The 22999-nt window shown below is 44.0% G+C and overlaps 1 protein-coding gene across 1 annotated transcript in view; it reads left to right on the top strand.

Annotated features, from left to right (window-relative positions):
- The window catches only part of dnah5 (dynein, axonemal, heavy chain 5), a 458053-nt gene that overhangs the window by 73286 nt on the left and 361768 nt on the right, over window positions 1-22999 (top strand). The window contains exons 2-5 of the mRNA XM_038797206.1: window positions 4145-4279; window positions 9368-9452; window positions 13167-13330; window positions 18934-19152. Coding sequence (XP_038653134.1) covers window positions 4145-4279; window positions 9368-9452; window positions 13167-13330; window positions 18934-19152 — 603 coding nt within the window. The remainder of the gene's footprint in view (window positions 1-4144; window positions 4280-9367; window positions 9453-13166; window positions 13331-18933; window positions 19153-22999) is intronic.

Below are 22999 nucleotides of genomic sequence, written 5' to 3'. Positions count from 1 at the left end.
TGCTAAGGTCCTCATCACTGTCCTGTGATTCCTGATCATGAAATCTGCAACCATCAGATGTATGCCGAATTGGGTTCAGTTATAATGCATCTGAAGTTAAATCGTTTTTCAGCACTTAGAATTTTGATTCATTGGTGAATAATAAATAGTTGAGCTGGGAGAGAGGTCAACAATATGACAATGATTGGAGCAGATTTATGATTGGCATGATTGATTCATTTTTTTTGACTTGATATTCTGGTATGGATATAGGAATATCCTAAACTTCATTTTAATATAATTTGAACTCTGCTTTAGAAATTGCTTTTGAATTTCCTTATAGCAGTTTGGTAAGAAATAACATACATTTATATAGTGCCCTTCACAACCTCAGGACTTTACAGCCAATTAAGTACATTTGAAGTGTAGTCAATTTTGGAAGATAAGGATATGCAATCACCAGTTTCACAATAGCATTGAAATAACTAACCAGATTGTCTTTTTTATGCGGTTGATTAAAGGGTAAATGTTAGCCAGGTAATCAACATTAGACAATGAAACACCAATGCACTTATGGCCTCCTACTGTTTCTAAATTTGATTTGATGTGAATGACTTGACTGTTGTTTGTGGCATTGGCCTTTTTAACATATCTGCCTAAAATTCTACTTTAGTGGTGATATATTTTTTCCAACTTGTAGTTTCTCGCAGTCAACATGTTCTCTTGACGGGCAGTGTTGTCAGGGATAAGGATCACATATTTGTTGGAGGCTTTGTTTCTGATAACTAATTGGGTTCTCTCTGTTACTAAGCAGCGATGTTATTGCAACATACTACCCTGTTCTTGCTTAAAGGTCTAATAATGTGCTATTGAATTGGGAATCTTTGAGCTGTTTGCATGTCCATTGTGGTCTCAAACCCACTTACTAAATTCTAATTAGATTATTAATGATTTTGATTGAATCAGTAACTCAAAATATATTAGTTGTTTGATTCTGGATGGAGCACAATCCATCGTGGGTCAGACAATGCATCTATCAAGCCGGGAGTGGTTGCTTTCACTGCAACTTTAATTTGTAAACTCGATTTGAGCAAGGCAATAAGGAGCTGATTTTAAACAAAGAATTATCACAAAACGACAACAGTCTGACAGCCACTATTCATTTGTCTTGCCACCAATAGCCAGAAATGGTTTAATTATTGAAAATGAAAATGTAGTCCTGGCCACAATAGTAAATAACTAAGGGCTGCAGAATTTAGAGCTTATCGGGTGTTTTGGATGGAACACAGTATGAGCAAGCTTTTCTGCTGGTTGCATGTTTTTGTTCACAACGGGGAGCACATAGAAATGATCAATCACAAACTCCTTCAATAACAGCAATCTTTCGAGTCTCATGTGGTACCACACAGTGGATATCAATCGCTGTTAAAAGTGATTGCTAAATCATTGCTTGTATGGAAATGTCTGAAGCAAAGAAACAGAAGAACAAAGGGTGGGGGTTGGTGAGTCACAGCATGCACTTGTATCAAACACCAACCTAGCAGCTTTGAAAGCACGTGGCTAGCACTAATCTTTAAATTTTGTACCAGTAATTTAAACTAATAGTAAAAGTAAGAAGATTACCACTATTCATCGGCAAAGCAAACAGCATTTTAACGTATCTTTATTATCTGATGATCTACTGTAGATTTGACTAATTACTTTGGAGATTATTATGGTGCAGTAGTTAATCCTTCAGTGAACATATGTTTCCACATCAACAGCATGGGGCGTAACCACAGTAGGTAGAAAGGAAACTGCCTCGCATTATAAAAGACAGCTAAATGGAAATGATAGCAAACCATGGATCTTATATTGACATCCAGAGCTTGGCATTTGGCTTTAACTCTTGCAATGTAGCAGTGTACTTGTATTTTATGTTCAAGTGGCAAAAGGGATTAATGTAAGTCTCCTAAATATACAAAAATAGTATCTTAGACACCACATTAATAATGATAGAGAGTACTCTGCACTGGAAGGATGAAAATAAATACCAATATTGTTGAGAGAAATTTAGTTAAGTCCTCACATAATTACTTTAATACAAATTATTTCACACAAATTATTTTAATACATACAAAGAATCTATGTGATTATAGATTCAAACAAATAGTATTTTGAATATGTATTTAGTAAAAAAATGGAGAAAGAAAGATTGCTTGAAACTGACAACTGCAATGTGATTGGACAGTTACAAAAATTAATCCCGAAACACAACTGGATAATGTTGGGGGAGATGGTTCATCAGGGGAAGGTGGCAGCAGCCAGCTTCATGGTACCGTGGCTGGCTCTGCTGCAAAGGATCGCAGGAAAAAGAGTGGAGAACGCAGTGAATGGGTCCAATAAGGCCAAGAGAAATAAAGCACAGGGTGAGTGCACAAAACATGACTGGACAGATGGTCTGATAAATTAGGGTAGACAGCAAGAGAAGTCTAGATTAAACTGCATTTATTTCAATGCAAGAGGCCTGACGGACAAGGCAGATGAACTCAAGGCATGGAGGGGTTCATGGGACTGGGATATTATAGCTATTAATGAAACATGGCTAAGGAAGGGGCAGGACTGACAGCTCAATGTTCCAGGATACAGATGCTAAACAAAAGATAGAACAGGGGGTAAGAGAGGAGGGAGAATGTATTTTTGATTAGGGAGAATATCACGGCATTACTGAGAGGGGGTTAACCCACTGCGTGGGTAGAACTGAAAATTAAGAACGGAGTGATCACTTTGATAAGATTGTACTGCAGGCCCCCAAATAGTCAGCGGGAAATTGAGGAGCAAATATATAAGGAGATTACAGATAGCTGCAAGAAAAATAGGATGGTCATAGTTGGGGACTTTAACTTTTCCCAACATTGACTGGGATAGACATAGCATTAGGGGTTGGATAGAGTAAAATTTGTTGAGTGTATTCAGGAGGAATTTCTCATTCAGTTTGTGGATGGCCTGACTAGAGAGGGGGCAAAACTTGACGACCTCTTGGGAAATAAGGAAGGGCAGGTGACCGAAGTGTTAGTAAGGGATCACTTTGGGACCAGTGACCATAATTCCATTAGTTTTAAGATAGCTATGGAGAATGATAGGTCTGGCACAAAAGTTAAAATTCTAAATTGGGGCAAGGCCAATTTTGATGATATTAGACAGGAACTTTCAAAAATTGATTGGGGGAGTCTGTTGGCAGGCAAAGGGACGGCTGGTAAGTGGGATACTTTCAAAAGTGTGTTAACCAGGGTTCAGGGTAAGCACATTCCTTTTAGAATGAAGGGCAAGGCTGGTAGATATAGGGAACCCTGTATGACTAGGGATATTGTGTCCCTGGTCAAAAAGGAGGAGGCATATGACATGCATAGGCAGCTGGGATCAAGTGGGTTCCTTGAAGAGTATAGGGGTTGTCAGAGTAGAGTTAAGAGAGAAATGAGGAGGGCCAAAAGGGGACATGAGATTGCTTTGGCAGATAAGGCAAAGGGGAATCCAAAGAACTTCTACAAATACATAAAGGGCAAAAGAGTAACGAGGGAGAGAGTAGGGCCACTTAAGGATCTACAAGGTCACCTGTGTGCGGATCCACAACAGATGGGTGAGATCATAAATTAATATTTCTTATCAGCATTTACTGTTGAGGATGGTCAGGAACTTGGGGAAATAAACAGTGATGTCTTGGAGTGTAAATATTACAGAGAAGGAAGTGCTAGAAGAAGTGCGTCGAGGTAGATAAATCCCCGGGACCTGATGAAATGTAGCCCAGGATGTTGTGGGAGGCTAGGGAGGAAATTGCGGGCCCCTAGTAGAGATACTTGTTCGAATTTACCAATTAGGGTATTTTAAAAGTTAGCTATTCTTTTTGCTTTTTCAGTAACTATTAATGAGGAACATCCATTTAAACACAAATAAATGATCACATCTGTAAAGTAATCAATATTTGAGATACAGCAAGATGTTTGTGGGTAAACTAAATCATGAGACTTGCAATTTTACTGTATTTATGGATTAGCATATGCAGCTTATGTAGGAGATGTGTTAGAATGCGAATAAGTATCAAATCTTAGACAAGGAAAAGGAATGGCATTTCAGAACGTTTTAGGTTTTATTTCCATATTTTGTAACTGTAAAACAATATCTCTTACAGCAAAAGTTAAAAGAGGAAAGAGAAGCTAAAAGGGCTCAGTTGGATGGTAAACATGACTACATTTTGGAGGTTGTGGCCTCATGCCTTGGACTGGAGAAAGCTGAAGTGGAGGATGCCATTCTGGAAGGTGCCCAGGTAAACCTAAGCATTAATGAAATGTTTTAAGCTGATGTTTTTGAAAACACACCACTATTCTTAGAATTCCTCCTATACCAAAAAGGGCCAATATTCTAAATGGTGAACAGGGATTCTCACTCCCTGACTCCGATGCAGGCTTCGGTCTGTGCTATTCAGGTCAAACTATATTTTCAAGTTATCCCCCAGTATAACCCATACCTTCACCGAAGATTTTATCTACTTACCACTTAGTAGCATCGATGTCCTGGGTCCTGCATTGCTAAGTAAGTAAAGTAGACTTGAGGAAAAAAACACTTTTTCAGGTTAAGTAAGTTATTTTATTCTTATATATTTTTTCTTTTAAAAGCTGCAAACACTTTCTTTACAGAAAGGTAAAAAGATCTTGCTTCTGGATCCTGCTGGTTGGTTGAAAGGACCTACAGGCCCACCTTGACAATCGATCTTCTTTAAAATATGGTCTTCTTGAGTTGTATTCGCTGGTGAACTCGGTTGCTGTGTTCTATCCTTCCCATGTACCGAGCTGTGAGAGCTGGCTCTGCTGGCTGTCCCCTTTCTTCGGGTTTATATTCTCTTTCGAAGAGTTATTAAGTTTTAACGACTTTATTGTAAATGAGCTTGTTTCACTTTGATTGTTAAAAAGTATCTTTGATGTAATCATTTGAATACAACTAATTATTCATTTTGGGCATAACGTCACCTCTCAGATCTGATTAAGAAACGCTTTGGTTTCAATAGGTGTTACTTTTATTTCTGTGATTTCGAATCGTTTAATTTTCCAATTGTCCCCAGCTCATAACTTTGCCTTTGATTTTGACTTTAAATTATGTCTCTCGTAGACAGGTCGTCTCCAATTTTCTTTTAATTGACTTGATGTTCGTAGAATTTTACACTTAGAATTGACACCAAATTCGACTGAGCATCATCCATCCTTTCCAGCTGTTTACTAAGAGTTTATTTCAATTAAGGTGTGAGACTTTGCTTTTAGCTGTATGCTAAAATTTAACTTGGTTATGACTTGAACGACCTGCCTGCTTTAAACATTCGTCACTTAATTCAATTGAAACTCTCATCCATGCCTTTCCAGATACTTCCTGAGATAGTTACTTTCAATGAAGGTGTGAGCCATTGTTTTAGCTTACCACCAGGATCCTGTGTGTTTGATAAGCCTGCTTGTGAGAAAGAATCTGCATTTTATAATCCTGCTCTTTGCAGCTGCTATTAACCTTCTGTGGGATCTTTCCCTGTATCCTCTCAGACCAGATATTGCCAGACTTCCATGTTTCAAATGACACATTTTTCTGTATTTTCAATTACACTGACAAGAACAATAACATTTAAGACCTGGAATATGATTTTTGATATTTGCCACAGTCTTGTTGCAGCCAAAGTACTTTTCCTTATCACCAGTGCCGAAAATATACCTAAAGGATATATCAAACAATAATAATAATAATCTTTATTGCCACAAGTAGGTTGGCATTAACACTGCAATTAAGTTACTGTGAAATCCCCTCATTGTCACATTCCGGCACCTGTTCGGGTACACAGAAAGAGAATTCAGATTATCCAAATTAACTAACAACACGTCTTTTGGGACTTGTGGGAGGCAGCTGGAGCACCCGGAGGAAACCCACGCAGACACTGGGAGAACATGCAGACTCCAGACAGAAAGTGACCCAAGCTGGGAATCAAACCTGGAACCCTGGCGCTGGTGAAGCAACAGTGCTAACCACTGTGCTACCATGCTGCCCTAAACTGGTATAAGATAATAATACTGTACACCTAATGAAAGGTAAAAGATCTAACATTCAAAGGTCCACCCGATATTGACCGTTGGCGAACTACTTACTGAATCTTCTGTTGATATCACTCTAGCCAAGGATATTTTTATTGACTCTGGCTGTTTATAGGATGTTGCTCTGTTTGAATTGAAAGCCATATTTCCAACAGCACAACAACATTATACTTCAACTAAGCACTGATTTCTGGAAAAGCACTGTGGGACATCCTGAGGTTGTGAAATGCGCTCAAGAATGCCTTGACATGAATGAAGGGGAAGTACTATAGTCTCCTTCACTGATGGAATAAAGATTACTTTCAAATTCTTAAAACGTGCCTGTAGTAATCCACGGGAGGCAGGAGTTCCGTCACCACACCAATATTTATTTACAATAACGATATTACAGGAGCAGCTACAAACAGTGCTGCTAGCGGTCCAGTCAACTTAAGACTGCTCACAAAGCCTACACAGGTGATTATATGGGCCCCCTCAATGAGCTATCAATGAGGGAGCTCATACTCCAATTGGCCAACCAATAAAGCCAATTGGAGTTCATTACAGTGCCCTTAGTTTTTGACGTTTGTACCCCAACTGATACCACTGGAAAAGTTAGACCCTGGAATGGAACCCAACTTGATAGATCCTCATTTCTATTTTTTGTTTAGGAACGTCCGCAAACAGAGTCACAGGACTGCCAATTAACTTTTAAAAAAAAAAAAACAAATTTATTGAACAAGTAAATATAAGGTATAATACACTACTCCTTCACCCCAGCTAGACCTTTACAGATATGTACAGATTTGTAAGGATAGCACAAGTTACAAAATATATCTTGAACTCTAATGTTCTCAGTAAGTGCACAGTTCATGTAAACCAATAGGCAAACTGTGGTCAGACGCACCACACTCCGAAAACAAGTGACAGATGCCATTCAAAACAGCTTCTTGGGATTTCTTATCAAATTCCCTCAGATGCATGTCACACTGTGATTCAACTCGTCTCGTTGGAACTCTGACTTGCATACGAGTGTTTCCAATCTTCACTCTCTAAGAACATTCCTTGGAATCTTCTCTTTGATGCTTTCACTAAGGATCTGCATCCAGGATTCTGGTTTGCACACCACCTCTCAGGTACCCACTTATGCAAACAGAACACCACTGCTTTACAGACTACTAATGTGTTACCAACCTGAGGACCACCTCCAATGTCGGCTTCTCACTAGCTGATGTCTCCAGTCTGTACCTTGCAGCCCCCTCTTTAACTGGGAGCCTTTCTGCTCCTGACTTTTACTTCCTTTGACTTGCAGCCTTCCTGGGACTTCTCTGTTCTATTCCCTACTTTCTGGACCTTTGTTCTTTGCATGGAGACAGAACACCAGTCCCAAGCTATTATTCTGCCGGTACTAGCAATTACTGTGGAATATTTCTTGCCTCTGAGTTTTTTTTTGTTTTTTTTTTAGAGAAATACAGCACAGAACAGGCCCTTCGGCCCACGATGTTGCGCCGAACTTTTGTCCTATGTTAATCATAGAATTTTGGACAATTTTACATGGCCAATCCACCCAACCTGCACATCTTTGGACTGTGGGAGGAAACCGGAGTACCCGGAGGAAACCCACGCAGTCACGGGGAGGATGTGCAGACTCCACACAGACAGTGACCCAAGTCGAAATCGAACTTGGGACCCTGGAGCTGTGAAGCAATTGTGCTATCCACAATGCTACCGTGCTGCCCTTAAGAAGTTAACCTACACTCCATTATTCTACCCTAATCCAAGTACCTATCCAATAGCCGCTTGAAGGTCCCTAACTTTTCCGACTCAACTACTACCACAGGCAGTGCATTCCATGCCCCCACTACTCTCTGGGTAAAGAACCTACCTCTGACATCCCCTCTATATCTTCCACCATTTATCTTAAATTTATGTCCCCTTGTAATGGTGTGTTCCACCCGGGGAAAAAGTCTCTGACTGTCTACTCTATCTATTCCCCTGATCATCTTATAAACCTCTATCAAGTCGCCCCTCATCCTTCTCCGTTCTAATGAGAAAAGGCCTAGCTCCCTCAACCTTTCCTCGTATGACCTACTCTCCATTCCAGGCAACATCCTGGTAAATCTCCTTTGCACCTTTTCCAAAGCTTCCACATCCTTCCTAAAATGAGGTGACCAGAACTGCACACAGTACTCCAAATGTGGCCTGACCAAGGTTTTGTACAGCTGCATCATCACCTCACGGCTCTTAAATTCAATCCCTCTGCTAATGAACGCTAGCACACCATAGGCCTTCTTCACAGCTCTATCCACTTGAGTGGCAACTTTCAAAGAACTATGAACATAGACCCCAAGATCTCTCTGCTCCTCCACATTGCCAAGAACCCTACCATTAACCCTGTATTCCGCATTCAGATTTGTCCTTCCAAAATGGACAACCTCACACTTGTCAGGGTTAAACTCCATCTGCCACTTCTCAGCCCAGCTCTGCATTCTATCTATGTCTCTTTGAAGCCGACAACAGCCCTCCTCACTATCCACAACTCCACCAATCTTCGTATCATCTGCAAATTTACTGACCCACCCTTCAACTCCCTCATCCAAGTCGTTAATGAAAATCACAAACAGCAGAGGACCCAGAACTGATCCCTGCGGTACGCCACTGATAACTGGGCTCCAGGCTGAATATTTGCCATCCACCACCACTCTCTGTCTTCTATCGGTTAGCCAGTTTGTTATCCAACTGGCCAAATTTCCCACTATCCCATGCCTCCTTACTTTCTGCATAAGCCTACCATGGGGAACCTTATCAAATGCCTTACTAAAATCCATGTACACTACATCCACTGCTTTACCTTCATCCACATGCTTGGTCACCTCCTCAAAGAATTCAATAAGACTTGTAAGGCAAGACTGGTTCCAATCTGCCTTTCAGTGTGAGCCTCTGATTGCGAAGTCACAGCTTTTTTTTTCAAACCCTGTCATTTGCTTTTATGTTGTGAAACTGTCATTACAATGCAGACAAAGTTTAAAATGAAACTAAACCTACAGACTTGCAGGCACCTTTGTTTAACATGAAGTTAAACTGAAATTATTAACTCTTTCTTGCCATACAAATTAAGCATAAACATATAACTTATTTCTAACACACAATACAAACATAGATTATTTAAGTTATCTCTATTTCCTAACTGAAATTGCATGATTTTTCCATTCTTTAAAACTGTGTTTGAGAATAGGTAGCTCAGAAAATGTGATGGCACATTCATTCATGAATTACAATTTTTGGCCTCTATGGTTATTTTAATTTTACAGATTGAACGCATGGATTCATTTTTTGCCGCAGGAGGACTTCCACATCTTATGTTTTATTATCAAGAAGTGGAGCCAACTGAAACAGGTGAGGAAAAGAAATAAAAGATTAAGTGGAGTAATCCAGTTCCTAAATAACTTTGTGTAGTAATTTAGAGGTAAACATTATGCATTTTTATGTACTCTAATTCTTTGTATGGCCAATAATACAATGCATTACCTTAAGCAGCCATCCAAGTGACATTGTTGATCAACGGTTGCCTAGCACTGAGGTTTGATACTTAGTGTTATCATGTTCAATAAGAAATCATTGTCATTGTACAGGTTTGAGGCAAGATCTAATTGACTCATTGACTAAACGTCTCTAACATAATGATTCAATAGAAACAATTGTAATACGTGATCCCTTTGCTGGAGTACAGTTCCAATGCATTAGTTAGTCTGTCACACATGTCATTATGTATCTGTGACAGTGCAAGATATTCAACATTCCTACAGTTGAGCTCAATCCTGCCTTTGTCCAAATATTGTGAATTAATAGTGGCCAGGAGCAGCATACTGGCCAATATTTCTCTTCCAAAGCAAGAGGCGCTGAGGCCACCCATTACCAGCTTTATTGTGATGAACTAAGTCAATAGTGACTGGAGATCAAATTTGTGATCTGGATCTGCATTGTTCAGCCGCCCTTGAGATAAAATTGTCAAGCTGATGTGAGCTTGTACTTGTCAAGAAGTGTGATTATAGTTGAAGAGTATGAGGGCAGCACGGTGGCACAGTGGTTAGCATTGCTGCCTACGGCACTGAGGACCCGGGTTCGAATCCCGGCTCTGGGTCACTGTCCATGAGGAGTTTGCACATTCTCCCCATGTCTGCGTGGGTTTCACCCCACAACCCCAAAAAGATGTGCAGGATAGGTGGATTGGCCACGCTGAATTGCCCCATAATAGGAAAAAATAATTGGGTACTCTAAATTTTTTTTAAAAATAGTTGAAGAGTATTTACAACTGTTGGTGTTGGTTTGAAAACAGCCCACCAACTTTTATTTAAATTTGCAATTCCTCATTGGCCTGTTCAATATTGTATTCCAGCCTTTTTAAATATACTGTGCAGTTGCACCATGCAATACTTAAATCATGTTGTGATGCACCTCCAGCGCAACTTGGGAGTTCAAATCTCATTTCAGTAAGTCGTCAAATTAAATTGGCACTGGAAAAATTAACCCTGATAATTGTTTGATTGTGATTGTCAATCTGAAACTACTGGTTATGCTGGCGTAGCACAATCTGGATTTTGAACAACAAATAATTTGATTTTTAAGTTCTTAAAACTATCTTCTATTTGGAGTTAGTGGAGAGAAGCAGCTACCAACAAGCTGCTAGACTAGATAAAATTGCACTTGAGCCTTTTTCGTCCTGACCCTGGTCCATTGGGGCATGTTACTACAAAATCCTGTTCATAATTGCTTGCTAAGGCAGGTGAAAGTACAAAGTCTGATCACATTTTAAAATTCACTCCTTGAAAATTCTGTTCATGCTTCTTTTGATTTAGTACCATGTGTTGGGCTTAAGCAACAGTTGATATAGATTATTAGTCCAAGTTCGATATCCAGAACAATGGGATTGAAATCTGCCTTTGCCAAAGCACAAGATGGGTGATACCAAATGGACAGCCTGTTACATATACTGCCAATTTTCATTAAGTTGTATCACAAAAACCTTTCACCATGTTTCTTAAAATGAATTTATTTGTTTCAAAAGAGTTTTATGCATTCTGACCATTATGTCTTTGAAATTTAATATGTAGTAGGAACATAACTTGCACAGCACAAACATGGTTTTTGAATTGCACAAGTTAAGACTTCAGTCTCAACTGGCATTCAAGCTGTCTCTTTCTGGTGTCCTAAAACGCATTTTACCGAATTGGAGTGCTTCCACAAACGGAGACAAAGCAATCAAGGCAAAAGACATAAAGCCGAAGTATGTATGTGAAACAAATAATAACATAATTGGTGACCAAGGCGAAATCAACATCTTGTAATGTCCCAGTATAAGTAAACAAATAGCTACTAGCAGATCTCTCATGGCGAGTCAGACAATACATGGGGGGGGGGGGGGGGAGAATAGCGGGGGTCGTAAATTTTTACGGCCACGCTAGTCCGACGCCCTCCCGCTATTCTCCCCCCCCCCCCCCCCCCCCCCCCCCCACGCCCAACTCCCGACACAAATCACTGCCGCTGTTTTTTTACGGCCAGCAGCGATTCTCAGCTGGCCGATGGGCCGAATTCCAAGCCCTTTACGGCCGTTTTTACCAACGGCAAACACACCTGGTCTGGCCGTTCATAAAAACGGCCGTAAAGTCGCGATCTTGGCAACCATGGCACCGATTGGCACGGCAGTACCACGGCCGTGCCAAGGGTGCCATGGGCCCGCGATCGGTGGGCACCGATCGCGGGCAGCGGGTCCGATTCCCGCGCACTCTTTGTCCTTCCGCCGCCCCGCTGTATCACTTCGCGGGGCGGCTGAGGGGCATCCCGGCCCGCGCATGCGCGGGTTTCACACAAATGCGCGATGACGTCATCAGCGCATGCGCGGGTTGGAGTCTTCCAATCCGCGCATGCGCGGCTGACGTCATGTGACGCGTCAGCCGGCGCAAACTCTGGCAAGCGGGCTTAACGAAATTCGTTAAGCCCGCGATGCCGGAGTTCACGGCCACGGCATGCTAGCCCCGACCGGGGACCAGAATCGGTTCCCGGTCGGGAGGGGGGAGGCTGGCGTCAAACCCGCCCGTTTTAAACGCCAGCCTTACGATTTCTCCCTGTTTGGGAGAATCGCGCCCATGGTATTTCAGCAATGTAGAGAATAATATCAGTGCCACTGATTTACAGTGACAAAATTAGTGAAGATCTTGCTGTTTTGGGAATGAAATCCTATAATTCTATCTATTATGCGGTGAAAATTGTAAATGTGATTTTTTTTTTGCTTTAGTTAATTTTCATTCCTAATTAGTTTTAAAGATGGAAATACACAACAGGCTGTTGGACGAGTAGTAACGCTAGAGGAAGTGGAGTTTACCTACGTTAGGAGTATTCCAGGATTTCTATAACACAAGGGAGCCCTTTAAGTTTGCCAGCACTGCAGTCAGGATGGGGGGAATTGGTACATGTAGGGGATTGTTTGGTCTGTCATCAGGGTGGAGGGTGAACGTGGGTAGTACAAAATTGTTTTACAGAAGAAGGATTGGTTGCGTGCTGTTGATATTCTGTTGGATTCTGGATGATGTATCTTTCAATGTATTTATTTCACGACAGTCAGCGTTGTAAAAAAGAGGCTGTGGCTTGCTCAGTGTCTGACTCTCGACAGAAGTCCTTGGGAAGGCACTGCACTACACAGTTCTCTCCTGACCTAAGTTGAAATGTTGTGCAAGACAGGAACGGCTGAATTTTAAATTTAAGTAACTAGATGCGGAGTGGCAATATGATTTTGAGTGCAACTCCACACAAGTTCAGGGCTGTTCATGTAATTGTCTCATTGGCCTTCTTTGTCGGAGATCATGGTTAATTCAAAAGTTTTGAAGTTTTTTTTAGAGGCCAGGCTATAACTTTGATTTAGATCCCAGTTGGGATTTTCTTGCATCAGCCAGCAGGCCAATATTCCAACTCTCAGGTCAGAGATAAGCAAACCTTCAGTCTGGGAGGCTCCCATTTTAACAAGTGACCTATGTTTGCGTCTAAGTTGAACATAAATGCTGAAAAGTGACTTGGCAGTGAGTATTTTGATAAATTTATTGTTAATTTCTTTTCCAGTCTATGTCGGCTTTCTTGGAGCAGGGGCAAATCCTAATATGGGACGAAACAGGAAACCAAAAATATTTGTGACTGAAGGGAAAGATGTGGCACTCACTGGTGTTTGCGTTATTTTTCTACGATCCAACACCTCTAAAGCAATCACTATAGACAATGTACACAAGGTAAGTAATTGAATAGATTTCACAAACCACAATTACAATTTTCTTTTGGGTTTTGCGGTACACCCCTCTCATTCCACTTATGCTCCCTGTGCCTTACAGCTTTTGAGGCAGCCGAATTGTTCGCTGCCCTTGATCAGCCCTTGCTTTCAGATCAGCTGCAAGGAGGCTCTTAAGAACAGAAACAGTCTGTGGAAAGCAATTCTCATGATTTTGCCTCCTGAATGTGGCGACTAGGGGCCTTTCACAGTAACTTCATACTTGTGACAATAAAAGGTTATTATTATTATTGAGTTGAGGGAATGATGATTGGTAACTGGGGCACTGAGGTTGCCGCCCCAGTGCTGGGTGGTGCGGTAGGGGAACCCTCCGCTGGGGTGGGCTGCCAAAAGAGGCTGGGGGGGGGGGGGCTGGGTGGGCAACCGGGGGCAACTGCTCACGGCGCCACCATGCCGACCCCTGGATCATGTGTACCCGTTCTGGAGGTAACCCTTGACCCTGCCTGACTGCCCCACTGCCCACCCATAACCCCCCCCCCCAACTGCCGAGGTCTCTAGCCATGCGGCCGATGGTTATTTAGTGAGCACTTCACACAACCCAAGTGGATTCCCATGTAGGAGTCATGTGGCATGTGGGAGTCATTGCCTAGCATCCCAATCACACCTTGATGACTGGCCACTGTGCTTGAACACTGCAGGAGACAACACCACACACGCACCAGCCACCATCCGAACACCCAGGATATGGGACACAACTCCGAGGATATGTCCACGGCCAGAGGGTGGGTGAATGCCCCGGGGAGGGGGAGCTGCTTAGAGAGATGGGCCACGGGTTTGGAGGTTGGCCTGCATTGTGGAAGAAAGTGACAGCGGCATCATACTGGTTGTGTACAAGAGTGTTTAATGTGCAATACAAGTCCCCACTCTCTCTGGTGCGGTCCCCAACCCGCCCTGTTGGCCCTCCGTGCTCAGTGATCCTTAACACGCTTTGCCCTCCTAGCTCTACCATTATGTCTAGGTGTCTCCCCAGGAAGCACATCTGAGGTGGAGGCAGCCAGCTGCTTACCTCATCCTGTGGCCTTTGATGTCCCTGACGGATGTCACCTGGGGACTCTGAGGCTGGAGGGCTCTGGCTCACTTGTTGGCAGCATATGCACAGCTGTGCCACCCTGGCCCATGTGCTGACTTCGAGATGCTGCCTCACCAGAGGAGTGGAACTCGGGGGAGCTGGTGGCCACCATCCCCAGTCCATGAGACGGGTCCGGGTTGGTACTCAGCGCCCCCTTCTGCATTGCTGGCAACATCTCCTGTGCCCATAGCCTCTGGAACTCCTCCAATCGGCTATCCACCTTCTGGAGTGACACTGACACCTCCCTCTGAATGTCTCAGCTGTTCCCTATCATCTCCAGCAGCTCCACGTCACTCTGTTCCAGGGGCGCAACATCAGGCTGGGACTTCTGCCTCGCCTGGGGGTTCCTGCCCCCACAGATGTGTATTAGCAGCAGTGTGGCACTCACCAGATTGTGCTCCCGAAGCCTGTCCACCAAAATATCCCACCAAGGTGTGTGTATCTGTGCTGGTGGAGGGTGGGGATGACAGTTGTGCTGTGACTATAATGGTGGCATCCTCGGAGCTCTCCTCCGAGGTGGTCTCCTGTGAGGCAGGATAGGGTGTTGCCTGGAATGGGCTGGGGCCGTCAGCTGGAGGACATGAGGATGGACATGAGGTCAGTGGAAGGGATGGGTCAGTCAATAAGGTAATAATAACTCACATTTGACAGGTTCCCCGGGTGAAGCCCAGTGGTTCCTCACCTTTGCGGCATCCGCCAGCCTCTGCATTGGTGACCGATCTGTCTTCGGCCACACCAGTCACCCCCAGGGCCGCTCCTCGATGTTTGTGGGAGAGCTTGTCCTGACAAGGCACAGGGAGCTTTGTTAGCCACATGCGTAGTGCGTAGTGGTGGGAAGAGAGGTGCGAGGTGAGGGAGGGGGTGGAAGGAGTTTTGCGGGTCTCATGGAGAGTTGGATGCTCCCTTGGGGTAGGTGGTCTACTTGTTTGTGTTGCTCAGTGTAGGTCATTGGCCATATTTCGGCACTAGAGGCCAGTCCTCCTGGTCTCACTCCCCGAGCTCAGAGGTGCCGCCACCTCGTTCCCAAGGCAGCACTGGCTGCCTTATGGCTCACCCTCTCGGACCCTTGGAGGAACTGGACATCCCTCCTGACCTCCACTGCGATTTGGAGCCTCCCAGGTCAGCATCTCCGAATTTTGGGGCTGGTCTCCTTGGCGCCATTGTTGTGAGCTGGCTGTGTTTGGCTGAGCAAGTGCTGCTCAACCTTGTTAGCCCGGTGGGGGGGGGACTGGTCAGCGCAGTCCCGGCGAATTAGCTGGTGCACACTCATTAAAGCCCGTGAGGGTTCGTTAAGTGGACCAATTAACGTTGAATTGCATTGTCGGCCTCGCTGGGAAGCTCACGGTAATCGTCGCTCGCTCCCATGCTTGGAAATCTTTCTGGAAAATCGCGCCCTATGACTTCAAGTTGGAATTAGTTAGAAAGCAGTAAGATGGTGTTTTTTCAGGGAAAGTTATGACTACGTTTGTAAACAAAACCTTGGTGTGATAGTGATCTCGTGAAGGCAAACCTTTCACTGCACTTCACAGAGATTCTGGCATTGTTACTGATGCCCGAAGGCTTTCCTCATCCGTTACACATTTCTTTCATAATCTTATGCCATATTATAATCATGTATCCTTTAGGAGCCAATAAAAATTAATTTGAAAGCAGTTACATTGAGAATGCACAGAATTGCCTCTTATTTGGTCCAAACAAAGCTGAATAATCACATTAAAAATCCATGGAATCTTAGTCTTTAGAATTCGGGGGGAAAATATTTTAGGTGATGATTTTCTGGCGAGACATCAATAACTCAGATCTTCCTTTTTTTTTAACCTTTGCTGTTACTTTTTTTCTTCCCTTCCTCTTAAAAGATGGTGAATTGTGCCAAGGTATGGTTCGATGTGTGGGATCAGTTTTTGAACAGCACAGGCATGACTATATTTTTCATGCACGAGTGTAAAATGTCAACCTTGGCTCAATAGTAGCACTCTCGCCTCTAAATCAGGAGACTGGGTTCAAGCCCTACTCCAAAGACTGGAGTACATCATTTGGATATTTACGCTGCCACTTTAGAGGGTTTTTTCTTGCATAGAATGTGGGCATTGCTAACTGGACCAGCATTTGTTGCTCATCCCTAATTGCCCTTGAACTAAGTTGCTTGCTGGACCATTTCAGAAGGTATTTAATAGTCAACTAGATCGCTGTGGGTCAGGAGTCATTTGTAGGCCAGACCAGGTAAGGATGACAGCTTTCCTTCCACGAAGGACGCTACTGAACCAAATGGATTTTTATGACAATTGACAATGGTTTCATGGACATCATAGCTGTGCTTTGGATGCAGTGTTAAATCAAGGTCCTGTCTGCTCTTTCTGGTGGACGTAGAAGACTATTTGAAGAAGAACAGGGGAGCTCTTCTGGTGTCTTGGCCAATATTCATCCCTCAACCTCAACCACTAAAACGGATTTTTCAGATCTGTACATGCCAGTATCAGATCACAGGATGTGTATATTTAGTAAATCATTGAAGAGTCTTTTGATGAACTGCAACCTTTGCACTCCTGATGGTCTTTTCAGATGTAATTTACCATCTCAGGACATTTTCACAAAATTGTGATTCCTGGAAGGATGCAAATATTTATTTATTTACTTATTTAGTTCCATACCATTCACTAATGATACATATTATTATGATCACAGTATTCATGACAATAATTCAATTCAAATATCATTAGTACTTATGGATCAGTGTTATATCTTTGTATCAGGGATGGGTGTAATAAGCATGAGCTTAAAGTTGACGCCCTCAAAGGACAGAAAGGGAGAAAGAGAGATATGCGAGTCATGAGTTATTACTAAGAAAGAAAATCCGAAAGCTCAATCCTCATATACAGTAAGATAATTAGAGTTACTTATTATACATGAATTTATAAATTTACAATGGGCGAGTGCCCATTTAAAAAAGGAGAGCAAGAAGAACAAGTATTGATGGCAGTACTTTAGGTTACCTAAGAGCATAAAAAAATTAGAACAAATGATCAGATATTTGCTGGTATATTATCATAAGAATATTTATTACTTTATATTTGAACATAACTTTTGTCAAGTAAATTTGTCTGTCCAGAGGTATTGGTTTCCACACATCACATTGATTTGTGTGCTGAAGCAACTTTCAGATTAAGCTGATGTATATTACATGGAATTTCAGGTAGGGGTATAGTTGTGAATGGCAGAATTCAATTGAAGCATTTTGTCGAACAAAGATGGCAATTGATTGGAATGAAATCGCAACAAGAGGGTATTTCGTAAAAATATATATATTCAATTTCCAAAGTGAATAAATAATGGGTCAGTGTTGTCAATATAACCTGTGCCAGTACAAGTTTGTGTAACTTTCCACTAATGGCAGAATAGAATGGGTTCCGGATTTGTGTTATGCCCATGGTGGTCTTCTGGTAATAGCATTTCCCCACTGGGCCTGAAGCTCCAGGTTCAAGTCCCACTTAAGGACTTGATGGGCATGGAAGGAACATTCATAATGCGGCCAAATAGGTCAATTTATCAGTCACTAATCTTTCCAATATGCCTGATGGCAGGTGGTAAGAGTGGAAGAGTTTCCTGGTCAGCCATCCTGCAGATAGCAACAGCAACCACAGCAGAATTTTGCCAAGCTTTATCATGCACAAATCCAATGGAAGCCTATAATCACCAATCCCACCTCGGGCATGGCATCAGAAGGAGAAGATATGCCCACACGTTGGCTCTGCCACTGGCAGGTATTTTGGTGGGAGGGGGTGGTGAAATTGGAGGGATGGGGTTTCACTGGGTTCCTGCCTTCCTTCTTCATACAATGGTTTCACACTTAGGTGAGCAATTATTGACCTCTTCTTATTTCCTGCTTAGCCTCAATTCTGAGGCAGGAGGAACAATCTTCCATGAGGACAGGCCAGAAATCAATAGAGTTACATCTTGGACACGGGATGGGACATAGGGGGCGGCCTCCATCAGATGCCCTCTTCTGAAGTTAGTCATTCCCCATAGAGTCTGGTAACCTCCAGACCTCATGTCTGCCCCTATCCTGGGACCTCTTGAACTTTAGCTGGGCCTCCGGTGCCCGAACATAGCCTCAGACATCTGACCATGTAGCCCTGTCGCTGCGGGCCCTTGAGAGCTGCTGGCCAATCAGATTGACCACAGCAGCTCTCTAAGGCGAAACTTCGTCTTGAGTGAGGTGCAGATGTCCCGCCTACAGCCACTTAATGCTAATGCAAGTGTGAAATGGCTGTAGGGCACTGAGTTGACGTGGATTCTCTTCGGATGGCGGGAAGCAAGGCCCCTTCATCTGAAAAATTCAGGCCGTTGTTACACCAGGTTCTATGTTGCAAAAAAACAAAATTTTATACTATGTATAATAGATTAAAGGAATGAACTAAATACTGAATCCATTTAAATACTGTCAATTAAGATTTTTCTTCTTTTGTTAAAAAAATTGCTAGGAAGTAAATTTCAATGTCCTTGATACATCTGATGCTGGGTTGCTGAAAGCTGTAGAACACCTCCTGTCAGAAGTGTTTGTTCCTGCTTTGAAGAAGATGAACAATGGTTGGGGAGAGTTGAGCAGTCCTCAGGCCAGTGCTGTACGCCAAGATTTCCTCAGCTCATTGGATGGGTTTGTGAGCGTTCTGGCTAGTGCTCAGGAGAGCCTGGTGGAAAAAGTAAGCAATTTATCTAAAACTGCAGTTTACTTTCATATTAAAACGTTTAGTATGTCCTTCTTTATATCCATGTCTTTATCTACATTAAATGTTGTACACAAGAAGATGCACACATGTAAATGAAGCTATTTGTTCACCAACTTCATGCTTCTATGTTTCTTCCATCACAATTCACAACTGTCTGGGAAATGTTTGCAGAGTTCTGGGCAGCTTTCCAGGGTAGCACGGTAACACAGTGGTTAGCCCTGTTGCTTCACAGCGGCAGTGCCCCGGGTTCGATTCCCGGCTTGGGTTATTGTCTGTGCGGAGTTTTCCCGTTCTCCCTGTGTCTGCGCGGGTTTCCCTGGGTGCTCTGGTTTCCTCCCACAAGTCCCAAAAGACATGCTTGTTAGATGAATTGGACATTCTGAATTCTCCCTCTGTGTACACGAACAGGCGCCGGAATGTGGCGACTAGAGAATTTTCACAGTAACTTCTTTGCAGTGTTAATGTAAGCCTACTTGTGACACTATTGAAGATTACAAAGGTTATTATTATAAATAGCAGCTCTCCAATGTATTTGCTTCGTCGGGCACATTTCCAGTGGTTGCCAGGGAAATAAATCGGCTGCCCCGAGACAAATTTCAAATGCTCAAATTTAAGACCCCAGCTGGGGATGATTCAGATGGACCATCAGTGTTTTACCAGTGACTGAGTGGTCCCACCCCAGTCTCATGCAGAGGCTGCCAGCTGCTGCAGCATTCTGGGGATGATCGGTGTAAAAGAAAGGGTTAATAGTTATCTTAATTAGGTGATGATGTAAATGAGTGTTTTTCAACTTTTTTTCCAGGGACCCATTTTTACCAACCCGGCCGACCTTCGCGACACACGCCGGCCAACCTTTGCGACCCACGCCGGCCGACCTTTGCGACCCACGCCGGCCGACCTGCGCGACCCACTATTTTCTCTTACCTTGTTTGTTGCTGACAAAAATGGTTTTGGGTCCCTTTGGCCCCAATGGTCCCTTTGGCACCCTGAACTTAGGAAAAAACAAGGCTGCAGCCATATATAAAAAAAACACAGCCGCACTGCGCATGCACGCCCGATCATCGCATAGGTTTGCGCATGCGCACCGATGATTGAGCATGCATGCGCAGTGCGGCCAAATTTTTTTTATCTGTCCCTGACCATTTTGAAGGCCGCTCGCAGCTGGCATTATTAAAGCTGGCTGCTACGGCTGTTGCGGGTGGATTTGCTCGATTGGGAGCGCCACGACAGGTGGCTCCGGGACCCTCCCGACACTCGCCCGCGACCCACCCCTAAGCTTGACAATTCCTGATGTAAATGATATGTAAGCAAGACTTCACGTGATGAAGACAGGCAGCAATCTGTATCCAGAAAATACTGCAATTACCATGAAGTTTTGGTCAAATATTCTAAATAGTTTGAAGAAAAACTATATACCAACTATCTCCAAGTCCCTCACAGAGTAAATAAAACCTCATCGAATTATGATGGCTGCGCTGGAAGCCGTAGTTTAAGAAACAGAGACGTTGGTCTGTGGGTATTACTGGGCCGCCAACGTGGCAATGATACGTTGGTGGGTAATGGAGGGGGAGGGGGCGGCATGGAAGAGGTTGGAGATGGCATCCTGTGTGTGCACGAGTCTGGAGGCACTGGTGACAGCGCCGTTACCGCTTCCCCCAACGAGGTATACCACGAGCCCGGTGGTGGCGGCTACCCTCAAAATCTGGGGGCAATGGAGATGGCATAGGGTGAGGTGGGGGCTTCAGTGTGGTACCCGATACGGGGGAACCACCGGTTTGTCCCGGGAGAATGGGCGGAGGGTTTCTGAGCTGGCACAGGGCAGGTATTAGGCGAATGGGGTACCTATTTGTAGATGGCAAGTTTGCGAGCCTGGGGGAGCTGGAGGGGAGGTTCGGCCTCCACCCCCGGGAACACCTTCAGATACATGCAGGTAAGGGTGTTTGTTAGGTGGCAGGTGGCGGAGTTCCCACTGTTGCCGTAAAGAGGGGTTCAGGCCATCCTTTCCCTTTGAGGTACTTCCTGAGTTCCAGCTCCCACACGGGACACTGACCTACTCTGCTGCTGTTGGTCGCTATGACCACGAATTGCTCTGGGTTCATGAGGCGTTCCATTGCCTGCATGGCCATTTCTTTTTCTCCAATGCTCTCTTAAATTTGGAACGAGGGATAATAAGGCAATGCTTATAAAATACGGGTACGGCTTTCGCTATGTTCCGAATTATAAAACGCCCGACAGTTTGTCGCAACAAAAATCTCTCGGTTTTACCTTGCAACCCTGTTAGTTACGCATGCAAAAACACACTTCCGAATTAGGAGTATTGGTTTGAACTACTTGGACACTTGTGGTTTTTCCTTTTCCCAATTGGATTTCAAATTCAAATTTCTGGGTTCTCTCGGAGTGGGGGGGCCACTTCTAATCGAGTCCCGGCGGATGTCACCACTAAATGTTGCTCGTTCTGGATGAGTGTGTTTAACACTCGATTTGGCTCTGTTTCGATACTTAGCTTTGGAGTCGCCAGGTATCGTTAAGATACCGCCACAAGTTTCAAGGTCAAGTTCAAAGCAATAAAACCATACACCAATTAGTAAGTTCAAACAAGACAAGGGGACTGCCAGATCAGGGAACAACAGCTTCTAGCTTTGTCCTGGGTCTGCAGGCTTCCAGTGGTTATGGTCTAAAGGGGTCAGGAGTATCTATTCCCGTAACGTGCGTTGTGACACTTACTTGTTGGCGGCTGCTTTTCCAGACCCCTCCTCCACAAGGTTATTCTGCTGCAACGGTGTTCTGCTGGGAGGGCTAGCTGGTCAAGGAGAGGCTGGCAGAGAGAGCGAGCTGGGGTCGCGGTCTCTGTCTTGTACTCCTCTCAGGGTCTTGCGCCCACCTGGGCGGACCCTCTATACTCTCGTAATCGATTGGGTCTCTTCCCAATCGATTGATTTGAATTCCCCAATAACGGGACAGTATTTCGATCACTGGGGCGGTTCTTGGGACTTATTGTTTTGGGCTCCTTTGGCGCCGAAAAGTCTGGCCTTCCATTTAATGTATCGATTAGTGTTAACTTGTTTCTTTTGTGCCTGGTGATCGCCCGGTATCGCCTCATTAATATGCTAACTGTTTCTTTTCATAGCGTTGTCTAGTTTCAGCAACAGCCAAACTGGTTTCTGCAGCAGTCCAAATATACAAGCACTCTGCAAGCTGCTTGCTTTTTACAACCTGTCCAATTTTCGCTGCATTCCTTGCAATCTACCATTTTGTGTTTGGGCAGTGGTCACCCCAGGTGGCTACAACAGAGATGTCGGGCTGGCAAGGGAAATGACTTTCGGTACTTGCAGGTGTGGGATTTTGTACGTAGACAGGTACCGTCCTTTCCACGCCTTCCACCAAGGGAGATCCAGGACCGGGTAGTTTCCAAGGGAGAGGTAGGAGAGGGGAGAGTCTCGGATATTTATAAAGAGCTTATGGGAGCAGAGGACACACAGACCAAGGAACTGAAATTCAACTGGGAGGAGAAGCTTGATGGGAAGTTAGAGGACGGCTTATGTGCGGACGCTCTGAGTAGGGTAAACTCAACCGCAACATGTGCCAGGCTCAGTCTGATTCAGTTCAAGATCGTCCACCGGGCCCTCATGACGGTGGCCCGGCTGAGTAAATGTTTTGGGCCGGAGGACAAGTGTGCTAGATGTGCAGGAGGACCAGCGAACCATGTTCACATGTTCTGGGCATGTTCAAAACTCAGGAGGTACTGGTAGGGATGTGCGGGCATCATGTCCTAGGTACTGAAAACAAGGGTGGTGATGAGTCCAGAGGTGGCAATTTTTGG

This window comes from Scyliorhinus canicula, chromosome 5, assembly GCF_902713615.1.
Source record: "Scyliorhinus canicula chromosome 5, sScyCan1.1, whole genome shotgun sequence".
NCBI lineage: Eukaryota > Metazoa > Chordata > Chondrichthyes > Carcharhiniformes > Scyliorhinidae > Scyliorhinus > Scyliorhinus canicula.
Note: the sequence above shows the minus strand (reverse complement) of the source record. Positions and strands in the feature narration are given on the sequence as shown.